The sequence below is a fragment of the Ciconia boyciana genome, chromosome 13 (assembly GCF_034638445.1).
Source record: "Ciconia boyciana chromosome 13, ASM3463844v1, whole genome shotgun sequence".
Taxonomy (NCBI): domain Eukaryota; kingdom Metazoa; phylum Chordata; class Aves; order Ciconiiformes; family Ciconiidae; genus Ciconia; species Ciconia boyciana.
The window spans coordinates 5,036,975-5,052,702 of NC_132946.1; the positions used below are offsets into that span (position 1 = coordinate 5,036,975).

General features: G+C 39.5%; 1 protein-coding gene across 4 annotated transcripts in view; it reads right to left on the reverse strand.

The window, feature by feature from the left end:
- Window positions 1-15,728, reverse strand: part of SDK1 (sidekick cell adhesion molecule 1) — a 427,429-nt gene that overhangs the window by 111,593 nt on the left and 300,108 nt on the right. For all 4 annotated transcript variants that reach the window (XM_072878276.1, XM_072878277.1, XM_072878278.1 and 1 more), the window contains 3 exons: window positions 11,567-11,714; window positions 10,564-10,704; window positions 6,821-7,002 (listed from right to left, as the gene is read on the reverse strand). In XM_072878276.1, the coding sequence (XP_072734377.1) occupies window positions 6,821-7,002; window positions 10,564-10,704; window positions 11,567-11,714 (471 nt within the window). The remainder of the gene's footprint in view (window positions 1-6,820; window positions 7,003-10,563; window positions 10,705-11,566; window positions 11,715-15,728) is intronic.

Below are 15,728 nucleotides of genomic sequence, written 5' to 3' on the forward strand. Positions count from 1 at the left end.
TTTGAAAGGGATGTAAAGGGGCATTATTCTTAACTCACGTACAAGCTATAGTAAGACTGCAGCCAACAGAGCTGGGACAGCACACTTATCAAAGACAGCCACAACCTAGAAACATCAGCACAGAAAAATGGAGAAATGCTCAAAGGTGTCAGCTTTGAAACGACAAGAACATCCACTTTCATGTCATGTCACACTAAAACGCCCTGATGTCTACCATGGCTTGAAAATTTAGCTCTGCACATTTCTTTAACTTCAGAAACTGCATATTACTCGGAATTTTCTTGCCCTAATTTAAAACCTGATGTCACAATTTATGAACTATGCATAATTATTGAGTTCTAAACCCAGAATTTATCTGATACTACTCTAAATTTTCATTAGAACCTGGGTCCTACTTCCTGCCTTGTATGATAATTCCCTGTATGCTTTTGGTAGGTTATAATATTATCTTAATGACCTGTAGACATCATAAAGTTTTTGTAGTTAAGAGATTCACCAAATCATCCTGATGTACAGTCATATATATTAAAATCACTCTACAGTCATAACGAGCTGCTTTGGCTACATTCCCCTACTAAATGTATTTTTCCTTACTCATATTCTTTGATGAAACTGTTTATTATGAGAGCCACAAGATGTATTTCAATTTGCTTTTGTGTGCAATACTTAGTATAATTAATGGTTAACGTGAATAAGATTTTTTAAAAAATCAAAATTCTTGCTTTCCTGCATATTTGCATATTCAGATATTGTAACTGCCAGAGATTTGTTATTGCAGAAGGAAATTGTGTTAGAAGCCTTCAAGTTAGTTTGTTATCAGAAAGTCACCTGGATATCATTGATAGATTAATCTCCTTCTGTCAGGAAGGCTAAATCAGCTGAGCATCATCCTCTCCACTCATTCCTCTTCCTTCTGTTGAACTGCTACATTACAACTCTATTTATTTGTGCTAGGTTGATTTTGTAACACAATTATTGTACAGAAAATCTATACGTAACCCATGTGCTGCCCACTGACAGCCACACTTGAAGAAATGTAGAACTTTGGCAGTGGTAGGAAGAGCCTGTTTTTCCAGAGCGTAAGAAACACAGAGAGGTGACCTGAGAGTTGACAGTACGGACACTCCCACTGCCTTTATCATTTTTCTGAAACACAGATTAGCATGCACATTGCTGCTTCATTTCTGTGGGCGTTATTTTCTTTAGAGGAGGATTCCATGGATGCCGTACAATGAATAGCAAATTTCCAGTGATTTCAGTATCACAAGGATTTTATTCTAAGGGTCTGATGAGTCTTTGAGATACAATTCAAAATATTGCAATTTTTTTAAGAGAGGAGAAAACCTGCATCAGCAAGCTTCAAGTTTTCATTTGTAGTCCTTACAGTCCTCAAAAAAGCTCAGGCAAGCACTTGAGGATAGGTTTACTACAGTTTTAGAAATGTGGATAACCAAATGCATTAGTTATTTCTTTTAAAAAGGGAAATATTTTTCTTTCATTAGGAGATAATTTCCTGAAACAGGAATAAACCAACATAGCACAAAAAGTACCTGCTACAAGAAGAAAAATGGTAAAAATTATGAACAGAAAACATTACATTTTCCTTACGTTACAATTCCTCTTTGGACATCTTTATTGAAAAATCAACATCTGCATCTCAATGAATGCATTTACAAGATGGAAAGAACGTGGTCCATCTGATATGCATAAGTTTAATTATACTGCAGAAGACATAATATAATACATTTTTAAAACTTTTAATCAGTAAAATATTGGCATTATAATCTCAAATTTACTTCAAAGTGCCAGTATGAAGTTCTCCTTTTATGTCCTGATATTAAAGACTTCCTTGGGTATCTGAACAGTTTTGCATTTAAAAAAGAAAAGAAGTTTGACAGAAGCTAAATCAGAATTGACCTTCCGGTCACTTCAAAACTCAGATATTTTTCCAAGATCATGGTTAGTAACTTACTGAAACCGTGACTATCCACATAAAAGATTTTCTAATTTAGTGGTAGATATCTATCCTCTTCCTACAAGTTTCTTGTTGTCAAGCAGTACAGAAGCTACCAATGTCAAATAGGTGTTTCAAGAGTAATCCCCAAGTATTTACATGCTCAGTTTTTAAACCTGTTCTTCATCATGTTTGCAAGTATTCCTAAACCATCTCACAGCGGAGACCCATCTGGGAGTCATCTCAGAATTGCAGATCAAATTGGTCAGACAAAACCAACTGTTACTTTCTTCCCAATAAAGTTCACGTGGTTGGAAATCTGTTAAGAGCTCAGCCCCCGGGACTGCAAGGTAATGCACAGCATTCTAAGTAGAAAAGGTCATGGAAGCACTCTAGATAAAAGCCATTAAAAGGGTTTTGCTGACGAGATAATTGAGAGAAGAGAAGGCATTAAGGTTAAGCATGTGTACATGTAATTATTCTGTCTCTAGCTATGTGCAAATAACATGTAAACCCCGCAGGGATGCTGACAGCCAGACTACTGGCCTTAAATATAGATCTTCAACAGAGGCTTGTAGAAAAGTCTCCTGCTCCTCCAGAGCTCCTGACCTTTGAGGTGGCAGCTTCCGTGCCTCAATAAGGCAGGCCTGGGGAACTGCAGGTTCTTCTCTATGTGAAGATTTGGTTGTTCCTTTAATGCACTGGCTTGAGGCGCTAAGCTGCACATCCCCAGGAGAGCGGTGGGGAGAGCCTGCCGCGGAAGCACACGATTCCTCCTGTGAAGCCCATTCCCCTGTGCTCCTGGCTTACATCCTTTGCTGTGCTATGAACTGCAGCAGGTGCATGGAAAAAGTGGTCTCTGCGATTCCATACATGCCGATATTGGAAATTCAGTAATGTGAGATTTGGCACTAACTGATGAGGTTTGCTTCTTGCAGCTGGGAAATGCCTTCTCCCTTTCTTGCATGCCTCTCACAAGGGCAAGATTTTACTTCTTTATTAAGAGCCGGGGGCCAGGGGCCTCACCGAGACAACTGCTAATTTCACAACCTTTGTGAAATCATTAAAAAAAAAAAAAAAGCAGTAGTGGCAAATGACACTTGACAGTGATAAAACTGAGACATACAAAATCCAGCCACTACAACTCCAACCTGCTTCTGCACAGGAGCAGCTGGGCCCAAAATGGCCATGGATGCTCCAAGGCTGTTGGTAGGTTCCCCAAAGGAAGTGAACGAGGATCTTTAAGACATTTTTGCCAAGAAAGCCCAAGGGAAAACTAAGGGAAATCTCTTTTCACTGAGATAAAATTGAATGGTTGCAGAGGACACTCCTTATTCAGAGATTCCTTTTACAAGATTATTTCCCACATAAAGTAGGAAGCTTTCAGTTAACTGGGTTTTCTCTAGATCTTCTGTCTCAGTCTTATAAATTTCTCTGATTCACCTCCTACTGCCTGAGGAAGAAACCACTTTGGATCTGGCTGAACTGACTCATCTTGCTTTTATCCTTCTCTCCACACCATCAAGACTCACTAGTCTGGTGACTCTCCCACTCTTTTATTTGGACTTTCACTCTTTTATTCAGACTTTCCTGGCCTTTCAAGGTGTCCATGCACAGCACAGAAGGGAAAATAAAACAATATCGAACTATGTGTTGAGACCTATGTACTTTAGGACATAAGACTGGCCTTTGAGATATGCATCAAAAGAAAGACATAGCACTTAAAGTAGAAACAAAAGTGGGTTAATGTCAATGCAAAGAGCCTAACGAAAGCTATGTCTCCACTTATATAAACCTTGCCTTGTCTATATCTAAGGACCGGTGGAAGTTTTTCAAAGAGAGAGAAGTTCACAAGTATTCATGCTAGTGAGATAAAAGGGACAGACCCAACGTAAAGGGTGGAAGCTTCTGCTTTCTCAAATCAACCTGCAGGAAAAGGTAAACATGTCCAATAGTATGGAGCAGAGACAACATCATCACCAACCAGAAAGATGTTTATACATCTCACAAAGCTATTCTTATATGAAAAGGTATTGGGGAAACTTCAGATTTTCATATGGCAATGAAAAGTCCTGCAGGACACTGTTTAAATAAGTAAAAATTGCCCTATGCAGAAGGCTGGCACAAATCCCTGTGAAAAGTAACATCAAAGTAAGGAACAGCTGGAGAAACTCTGATGAAGAAAGACCTATATATCCAGAGCATCAAAGGATTAGGCTGAATATCACTCTGAAAAGACTTTCAAGATTTAGAGACAGTCAAACTGTCTGACCCTAGTGCTAGGATGTTCAGTGCTTTGCCAGTAAGTCTTTCTGACATTTTATCTAACTGACATTATGTGCCAGTTTCTCTACAAGTTTAGATCTTTCAGCATCTTGCGAGTTTGGCTACGTTCTCAAAGTTGGTGATTTTCGAAGAGCTTTGAGTAGCTGATTAGTTATCAGTGGCTAAAGCAATGCCAGAGGACTAATAAGGGATTAATAGACTAGGTTCTGGTATAAATCCACAGCTTATATGGCCAGTCAATATTCCCTATGACAAAGACGCCAATGTGCTGATCTGCTGCTGCCAATGGGTTGATCTGCTCCCAGTGTTCATTTCCTGCCAGGCTTTGACTGCACAGCACGCTTGATTAATAGGAGGTGTTTCAGGTATTTTTTATCTGCAGACAGACAGGTTCTTGCCAGCATAGCTCACATCATTTAATGCATGTCAGAATAGAGGTGGCGGTGGTGGTAGTAGGAGAGGGGGATGGATGGGAGTGTGTGTCTTTGACATTTATCTCCGCTCATATTAAAATCAGAATATGATTTACAAGGCAGTTTTACACATGGCTTTTTCCTTACTCCTGCTGGTTTGGTTTAGGAAGGACATTCTGGAGCAAGAAACAGCCACTGGCTTTTCCTGTCATTTCCCAACTACTTGAAAGATAAAGGAGCAGAGTTTCGGACAGTAGCGCATTACGTAAGGAGACTTGATATTAATCCAGTTTCAAATGATACTGATACCAACCAGTCTCCCTTTTCAACTCTACATGTAAAAAGGCTTCAAACTCTTTTTAGAACAGACCATATACCTTTGGTGATTTGCACAGAAACCCAGCAAGGCATTCATTAGGAGATGGTAGCATCTGTGAAGTAGTCATTTACTGCTATTATTAAATACTGATATAAAATAAATAAGAAACATCCAGTTTTTCTTCTATGTCTACCCACCGCTGAGCATTTAGGAACTACGTAAAGACAAACAGGCCATTGCAGGTTGTCTTGCAGTCTAAACACTCTTGCTGACTAATATGAATGCAGAACTGACTACACTTAATTTATAACAGAGGATTTATATCCTTATAAATGACAACAGACAGCCAATCAATAAAGGAGGATAATAACAGCACATAATATCAAGGGAAATTAGAGTCAATTGCAGGGTTTAAGAAAAAAAGTGTGAAGTCCAAACCTGAGTCGTAATAGATGGAACGTTAAGGTGCTATGATAGCTTAAAATGTGCAAATAAACAAAGTAATGAATTACAAGCGTATTCACAAAAGAGATTCAAATGCTGTGTGCAAACCAATTCTCAGCAGAGATCTGGTCTTTAGTGGGATACAAAACATTAATCCTGGCTGCAAGGAGAAGACTTTACGAAAAACATTTCAAGGTCTGCTATAAATACTTCTAGAAAGAGGTTGAGTGTGTCTAGACTCCTCTAAACTGCGAGACTTTACATGCCCTAAGACAAAATATAGATAGCTTCCTTCTTTAATTGTTGTGGTTAATTAGCATTGCACATGAATAATCTTTTCTTAAAGATCTCTCTACTCCTCAAACTGTATCTAATCATGTTATAATGTACTCCTAGTAACAATTAACAAACAACTACATATTCTTCCCTGATTGTAAATTAACTGATGTATTGTAAATCTGCGAGTTTTTAAAATAGCTTAATTGTTTTATGACCAATAAAGTAGAGACCATGTACTGTCCAGTGCTCAGAATCCAGCACAACCCTCCAATTATGGGAATATATGAAAGCTTTAAGGGCCTGGTACTTAATTATGCTACGGATTTTTATACCAATCTAGAGGTGTAAACATGCCTTACACTGGTTGTAAAAAGTAATTACATATCCTTTTGTTGATGTAATTTATACTCTTCTTAAAGCACTTACCAGAAAGGTGTGGAGGAGCTGTAGCATAAAAATCAGGGCTTTAAAGATCATTTTATCTTCCTCTTTGCAAATGTCTGCACATTCCTCAAATGCTACAAAACACTCTTTCTCCACAGGCTGTATTTCTCTCCCTACGGTTTCCTCACAATTTATTCCACATTTCTAAAACAAGGTATTCTGTGATTATCAGGAGTAATGCAGCTGGTTTACTCAACTTTTGTCTCCTATACTGCATATGCAGCATATTGCATATCTTGACCACAGTAAACCCAATTCCCTGCCGTATTCTCTCTGGCTCTTCTGGCAGAGTAACCTCAGCCCCTGCCTGTCACACGTCCTATAAATCCATTCTGTGGGACCCCAGCTCTCTTCAGCATTTCTATTTATCACTTATGCTGCGGTCAACTCTGACCTGCAAATGTGGTAACATGTCATCACGAGGGTCAAGAAAAATAGATAATTTTTGAATTTGCTCACAGCTTTTTCTATAACAGAGATAGCAGCAGAGTCTCGTCTTGTCTCTACTTAGGCATTCAAAATTTGTAGATATTTCCTCCCCCAAGCTGTCTACCAAATTTGACCGAAATGACCATTCATTTTACAAGTTGCTAGGTGGAACTATCAGGGAGTGCATCTCCTCCTTATGAAACTGTGCTATAAACTGTAACTATAAAGGATATATTGGTCCAATTTGCTCACCTCCCTGTAAAGTATACTCTGTCACGGGTCTGCTGAACACTCCCAGCCCAGCTCCATTGTAAGATGCCACCTGGATTTCATACTGGGTCCAAATGATCAGGTCTTTCACTAAGCAGTAGTTAATTTCTGCACTGGTGATGTTCTTATACTGGTATTCTCCAGGGAGGCCGGCCAGGCGATACCTACCATATGGGAAGAAAAATTCGCTAGTTAATTAGATGGTATCAATTATAGCAAATATCCTGACTAGTGAAATAGCTTCCTTTGTGAAGAGGCGATATGCAAACTTTTACAGCAGAATTATACAAAGCATAATGAAAAATAATCAGAAAGAACAGAGTAACTCCTGATAAGACCATATCGTGTTTGACTGCTATAGTATTTATAATCTGATCTCACCAAGATTACATGCTCAGGGCTAAACAAAACGGGTATTTTATCCTGTTTTACGGTTGCAGAAAAATTACAGCTTTTTAAATGTGGCTTGTCTAGTAAAAGCTGTGATTTAGTAGAAAAAATAGCCCAGATGTGATTTTTATCAGGGTGCTGCTGTAAATCAGCTTGAGAAATGTTTTTTTCCTTCTCCTCTGAAGTCTGCAAAGGAAGAACTGAGAGGGCTCCGACCTTCTAGAGTCTCAGGCATTGCCATCTCTGGCTTCCACCGGGATTTACTTCACAGAATGATTAAAATAAGGATGGAATATAGTTGAGACTGAAGGATTGGTTAAGCATTGGAATTCCAGGAGAGGGGCTGTACCAAATACAGATGAGTGGTAAACATCCTGACAAACTTTCTGCTGAGGCATGGGAAGCTGAAACACTGAATATGTCTTCCCATGTAAAAACTCGATTGCAGAAAACAGAGCCCCTTTGATGTGTCTCTTTAGGCCAAGAAACTATGGAGAAGAACTAAATTATAGAAAACAAACAGACCTTGCAAATCTGTGAATGTGAATAAATACTGTTTGGTTTCCTTCCTTTAGGAAAATGGTACAATGGATGCTTACAATATGCTAATTGACAAAAAAATCAGAAAAACAGGCCAAGTAAGGGGCACAAGGCATTACCATGCCATGAAAAAGACAAATATGGAAACATCTGTATTTTTATTCACCACACAGCTTTTATACACTTACTCATCTTTTGCTTCAGAGTAACCACCAAAAGCTTATTGACACAGAACAATTTCATTGACATCTTACAGTCTGATTTTAAATTCGTCTGAGTTAAATTGGTGCAATTTCTACGACTAGACAACTTTGTGTATTTCAGCCATAGATTTTGTTCTAAAGTCTTCTTATAAAGAGATCAGTTCTTAATCACTGACAACCCCTCTATTTTCTGCTGAGGAGCTGCTTGCCTGCCCATATTTTGGCATACTTAATATTTGTAATGCTACAGTGGTGTGATTCCATTTATGAAATACAAATGGAAATAAAGAAATATCAGACCTCAGCTGAGTTTACTGAATGTCTTGATCTTATCTCCTTTATGCGATATCTACTTTTTTCTTTCTTTTGTCTCCTGTGAAGGGTGTATGCTTCCTGGCAAAGTCAATTCTTTGTGCAGCAACGTTTTGTCGCACACCTAGCAGAGGTGTAGAGTGCTCCTGTGACTTAATCTATTATGCTGTTAGCATGGCGGTCCTCTAAATGCAACACTGCCGGTGAGAAAAAGGGCAGAGGAAGGAGGCCAGTTCAGAAATGTCATGTCTTCATGATTTTTCTCACCATGGGCTTTGATGTATACTCCATATGACTTGTGCAGTGCACCTTCACTTGTAAAGATCAGGTGTTCCATCAATTTAGCATCTTGCATGTCTTGAGCATTGGGTCTCTGGGATGCGTGGTGGTTTGCATCTTGCTATACCCTAATTCTACAGAAATCAGTGCAGGAAGACTTTTCTTCAGTGCACGTTGCTGTGACCACACAATTTGACTTGGAAGAACAGCCTGGTTTATTACCTGGGACAGTTGTGCTTTTATATGATAATCTTAAATTCCTGTCGAATAAATGGTTTCTCTGCTCTGTAGTCAAGACAAAGCATGTAGACATCAAAAATGTTCACAGATTGAGCATAATAACTATGGTCATTCTCTATTAAAATGGAAAGAGATTTTATAGTGAGGACGGGGATCAATTATGCCGATAGATGTTTTAGAAAATACTTAAGTTAAACATTATTGAAAACGCTATATGGAGAAAACAGAACAGACTGCCAGAAGTAAGTAGGAGGCTATGGGATTGCTTTCTCAAAGGACTTAATGCTGACACTGGGTAAGACTCATTAGGAATAGCTAAGGAATTAATCCTATCATCGAGTAGACCAGTTTGAAGCAAAGAACGGTACAAGCAACACTTGTACCCTGTGCAAATAGGTACCCAAGTCTCATGACAAGATTCTAGCTACAGGCAGAAGTTAAAGCACCTTTTCTGCCCTGTCGCTGCTGACTGGCACAGCTTTCAAACTGAGTCCAGCTCTTAAAACTGCAGGCACTTGCACAAGTGGCTCACCACCGTAATAGGCTCTGTGCAGGTGTCAGGGAGATTAACAGACTTCAACCCTGCCTGCAGAGAGAAGGAACTTTCCAGCACTATTTTGGGAGCTCACCAACACTCTTAACATCACAAAAGCATTTCCACCCATGCCAGTGAACGTAGGAGCACAGCATGAACAGGATGTTGGCATTTAAACCGTAGCATTTAGTTATCTTTTAGCAGGTCTGGAGGACACTGTATTAAAAATGTCAGCAGCCTGCCTATAATAGGCTGTAACCATCACTTGGAAATATGTCAGCGGTGGTGCAAGGCTTGGGAGTTTCCCACAAAAACTCTAATTTAGATAATGCCTCCCTTACTAAAGGTGCGGCCTTAGCTGGCTGCTAGCACCGCAGGATATGTAGGGTGCCAAATGAGCAAGTAAGCTGTAGTTGAATTGGGTAGGAGTGAATAACTGAGTCCCAAAAAACTGCAAAAGGGAAATGTTCTGCAAAGTCTCTCAGCGCGGCAACACCCTTTCCAACACAATAAATCCTGTGTAAGCAGAAAGACTGGATGTATCCAGGAATCCCAGCTACCTGCCTGAATCTGTTTCTCATTAATACATACAGATGGGGCTGAAAGAATCTTACTCAACTGACTGATTTTCAAAACCAAATCAAGGTCTGCCATGGAGCATCTGACCTATCATTCCCTCTTTCCATTTTGTTTGGCACAAAACTGAAGTTTATTGAATCTATTCTTGCTCTTCCATAGCGCAGGAGCCCTGTTGTGTCTTTGATAAATGTAATTAACCTTTCTAGCAGGAAGCTGAGATTGTAATAAGCAAATATACATCTGCAATGCATAGGCTGCACTGTACCAACTTCCCATGTGAACACTGTTAGCACTTGGTGCTTCACTTCACTTTGAGAATGGAAAAAATCTATCTGGATGTTGAGAGTCTCCATCAGGAGCTAGTCCACTTAGGCAGTCCATTCGGAGTAGCTAACAGAGACCCCAGCTCACTGACTCTCTAGTATAGACAGGCTAGAATTTAAGTGCCTGCACCCTTGTGGCCACTTGAACAGAGGTGTTTTCTCATCTGTAAGAAACCAGGGCAGCCACAGCATTTGTAAATAATAACTAATATATTTAATGGAATTAGAAATAGGTTTTAATACACTCTTAAGTCACACCATTCTGAATTCCCTCATGCACACACGGATCTACCTCCAGACTTTCCAGGGGAGGAAATTACTTACCTTAGGATGTACCCATGAAGAACTCCATTATGTTCACTCTCGGGAGGAGGTTGCCACTGGACCATGATAGACTGATTGGTGCGCCCACTGGCCACTATGTTTTTAGGTGGGGCACTGGGGGGCTCCTCAGGTAACATCAACCTAAGTACAAAAGAACGTGATGGAGGTGGGTGTTGAAATAAATGACAGATAACGTTTCCATTTCATGTAGCCACTCCATGTGAACCAGTTTCTTTTATCAAAGTCTGATGACTAGAGAGAAATATAAGGCTGATCAAACTGCTGAAGACATGCATGAAATAGTTACAACAAATCAACATAATAGGAAATCAGTTAAGCAAGCAACAAGACAGACAGCTGAGGTAACCTTATTCTCTCTGAATCACCCAGGCTGCTACAACTCTTTAAAAAGATTACAAGCCTGAATGAGTTAGAGCTCAGGTCCAGTGTCTGTGGCTCCTTTCAAATTGTTTCTTTCAGCTCTTTCAATATTTTTCATATCAAACTCCTACATTTTGAAAAAGCCATTTAGAGTTCAGCTGTTCTGCAATTCGAGCTCACAGCAAGCTTTGGTTCACAGAAGAAGGGGGATGCATTTGAAACTAAATTTGATGAAGCCATCCTTCTATGTCACATCTGGGTGAATTCCAGAAGTGACACTGCCATGATTGGGCGAATGCCGTACTCCTTCCCGGGCTAACTGCCGTGGCTTAGCACAAGAGCAAAAAAATATTTCCAAGATTCTGCTCAACTGATACTCTGGAAATATGAGGGCACCTCTCCCATCGTATGCTGATATCCTGCATCGCCTAATTGCCATTATCACCAATTACTGACAGCTGCAGAGCACTCTCCAGAGGCCTGGGTAATGCTAACTGCTCCATTCCCGATTATGTTGCAAAAGATAACTATTTTATTCGTTCACAAACAATCAGCAGTTTTTTCTTCCCAGTAATTCTAGGTTCTTGTACGTTTAGTACACAGCTATTTATTTTTACTGTACCTGCTGGTCTCAGAGCTGTACTGGCCCTTTCCCACCTGGTTAACCGCACACACCCTAAACTGGTAGGTTCGGGCTGGAGTTAGTCCGCTCACAGTGACACCGGTCATCTTTGGGTCAAGATTTGATAGATGAACCTTCCAGGGAGAATCTGTTGGAATAATTTACATGTGAAAAAAGATGGAAGTGCTTGTTAAAAGCCCTGCAGAAGTGAGAAAACGCCTCTGACTGCTCAGAGCTCTTTATGCTTGTTTTCCTCAGAGGAACTTTGGGAAGAAGTTTCTTTTCAGCAGAAGAAACCTTCCTGTCAGCCCACACGGTTATGCAGATTACACATTTGTCTACTGGAAAGGGATGCTGCACATGTCATGGCATAATAAATAAAAACTATATTCATTAACATTTTAATAAAAGAGGAAACAAGCATGATAAAGACAGATGGGCTGTGTATTTCACAACCCATCTGTTTGGCAGGCCATTACACCGCCACACCCAGGAGTGGCTCTGGTGGAAGGACTGTAATGAAATTCACAGTCAGTTTGGAATATCTTCCTACCCAGCTTGCACGCAGGTGTAGAAGCATGACTGTCTCTGCCAAATCAGCCCGTTGCTGTAAGACCTGAGAAAGCTTCTGCTGCGGATTCTACATGTCTGCAATTTTTTTTCTGGAGATAGTACATGGCATTCGGTCTAATAATTTCCTAGGAAGATTCCCTATTATAAACAGCCCTGGCAGCACTATAAAACCCTCATTGTCAGTTCACATACTTGACATACCGAGCTCCTCTGATGCCCAAATTACATTTTCAAGTTTTCAAAGAGGTCAGAAATGAAACATGTTGACAATTAAATATCCTGACTTCTTTTCTTCATAGCCTGGTGTCACATATTCTCCCCAAAGTCATGACTGAAATAGTCAGGGAGAGGTGACATTTGGTCTGTGTTGCAACAGTACAGCAATGGAATCAGCCAATTTAAAGATTTGTTCCGTTTTTAAATAATACCAGCTGTTTTCATGCTCCCTGCTCAAAATTACTAACACTTCTGGAAATTACCGAGGAGCTAGCTGTAGATTTTGGCAACGTATCTGTGCACGTTGCTCATCAGAAGTGCATTGCAGCTCCTGGCAGGTCACCTAGACGTCTGCCTGAAAATGAAGATGAGATGTCCCAAATGTGGAAGGCTGCTAAACTTCACACCAAGAGGTAAACCACTAATTTAGTGCTTTTCTGGCAGATTCCTTAGCAAGTTTAAGTCCTCTAGGGTGTGATGCCAGTTGGGCTATAAACACTGCATCTTTGAATTACTCAAAATATATTTATTCCAGTAACGGCTTTCCGAGAACAACGTCTTTTTTTTAACAGGAAAACTGATACAGTGGAATACCGGGAATGCTGGAAGGGAGATTTGCACAGCAGTCAAGTTCCGTCCTCTTCAGTTGATGATTTACCAACAGTCACTTCGGCTGCAAGATCTTGATGGCAATTCATCTTAGCTGAACGTTGGACTTCTTTTAGAAAGCCCTTAGACAAAGCACACCTATGCTATCTAGAAAAACACTGGTTAGGAGTTTTTTGCACCCCAGTTCCTTCTGAATTTTATCAAGCTTCTCTTGAGACTTCACAAACAACTGTTCACCTGGTTACAGCCAGACTGCACAGTAACAAATCAAGGTAAGCCAAAGTTAAGGTATGGCTGACTAAGTACATTGCCTGAAGCAGCTTCCTGAGGAAAATGGAAGAGCAGACACCAACAAGAGAGTGAAATACCCTTGTACGAGCTACTTGGGTAGTGGTCCATTTCCTAGAGCATTTCATTTGTTTACTGCTAGTGTAAACACCACCTGAGAGTGCTTAACCCAAGCAGCTCAATGTAGTGAGCAGTTTGATTCAACAGCAGGGCCTATTAATCTCTTCAACACCTTGGGGCTTTGCTCCGTTTATATGCTGCATCTGTAGAATACTTTATTTATTCTTTTTCCTCTCCTGGTGGAAGATAAAAGATCTGGCAGGAAGAGAGATTAAACTGAAAACTAATACAAACGAAGCCTATTCATCTCCTGGGCACTCTGATTCGTAAAGGAAAGTAGTTTGGGGAGGATTTGCTCGCTCATGGAGCAGTGGATACAGTGAGTGTGCAGAGTATCTTTAAAATTTAAATGTCAAGTCTTTTTTTTGACAATCAATAAACTAAACATTTCAAAAGGCTGTTCTCCCTCCTTAAATACACAACAAAACACAGAGTTGTACAGAAGCTTGTTTTATCATAGAGAAGAGCAATTCTGACATCGGAAACATGCCATAAAATTTTCAACACCGACTCTTTTCTCCTCCAGGGATGACTGTCACTCACCTATCCCAGGAAGCCTGGAGAAGCTCCATGGTGACAGAAGACTTGCCAGGTCAAACTATTAAATAAGCCTCTGTTAGATTGAACAGGCTGAGCTAATCCTTCATTTAACTTAAGCTGCCCAGGCTGTACTCTGGGCTTTGCTTGCTTGCTCTTCCACTGTAATTGCTACTGTCTGAAAAACTTCCATGTTTAGCTGTCTATCGTCTGAAGGACATTGGGTATTTTGAATTAACTCTGATTGCCTCTCCAAGTTAATTCACTGGAAACGAAGAATCTCACAGGCTACTATCCAGTTTACAATGTGATTTAGGGGGTTTTAGAAATTACTTTTGTTCTGTCAAGAAGTTTTGGATGCACTTGTGATATATTTAATAACACTGGTTACTCACCAAGAGGCATTTCTTCTATATTTCCCTATCTACCCTACAATTCATGCATGAACTGCAAATTCCTGAGAAATCATTTCTAATGTGATATTACAGATTAGATCTATTGCAGAAAGCTGATTTTTGCAGGTTTGGAATACATTTCCACCTCCTTCCTTCTCCAGGGGGTTTTGCATAGACAGTAGTATTGGAATTTGCCATACTGCTGGAGCTTGCTAAATTCATCTTTCAAATCTTCATGACAATATGATATTGCAAAAAGTTCAAATAAAAATTAAATGGTTCATCCTTTGTTTGGTAGGACTTCAACAAGGTCTGCCAATGGCCTGATAAAAAGCATCTTTTAACACTATCATATATAGATCTGAGTGACAGACGTAACGAACAACATAGTTTTACTTCGATTTCTGCAAAGATTTATCAATGTGTTCAGTTTTTATCATGTGAATATTCCTACCAAATTCAGTATGACAATTCATAGGCTTTAAGTTAAGCATGTACAGATGCTTTTCATAGGAGCTTTTATTATGTCTTCATTGGTACAACGTGATGAATCTGAGTTATATCATTACATCACACAGCACAGATATCCCAGAATACAATAAAACAAAAATGGGCTTTTATCTTAATTGTACTCAGCAGAATTCTTTAAGTATTAATTAATTTCTTCAGATAAAAGACTATTCAGAATAATTTTTGATTAATCCCCGAAATCTAAATCTCTTTGGAATAAAATAAGCATATCCCTTTCTAACTCCATGAAGATACTTCATCAGAACTTCTAGGTATATCGCAAGAGGGGTTAAACAGGCCATGAAACATCCAAAAATTATATTAGTGCAAATGACAGCAATGCATGGTACTATTTATTTGAAAATCCTATTTCAAATGAAGGTTCGCATTCCTGGCTCTGTGTGGGCAGGAATACTTAATGACTGTGTTTCCCTGGAACTGTGTTTTTCAAATTAGATTATAAATTTGCCCCCAAATGTTTAAGGCCATATGTCTCAAGTCACCCACAGACACGGTCTACTGTGAATACTTGTAATTTGAGAATTACTGCATTGTGTCAAATACATTAATTTTAAAAACTAGGTGACTTGGTGACTACAGTCGTTCATATTTCCAGCAATTTATGTGCACGATCTGCCACTGTTTTTTCCTCTAATTAAAATAAGGTTTTTATATCTCTTTACTGAATTGATATTAATGAAAAGGAGTTCTAATCCATGCCAGGTGGAGTGGCACGCCTCTCTCTAATGCAGCTAGTAATTAGTCCCCTGAAATTTACACTCATTATTTTGAACCCTCTTCAGCTATTTCTCTGAAACAGATACTGTTATTATGTATTCATTTATGGTACGTGCTTCAAAACGTACAATGGATCCTAAAGCTATTAGAAAATTATTCAAAGCAAAACAGCTAAA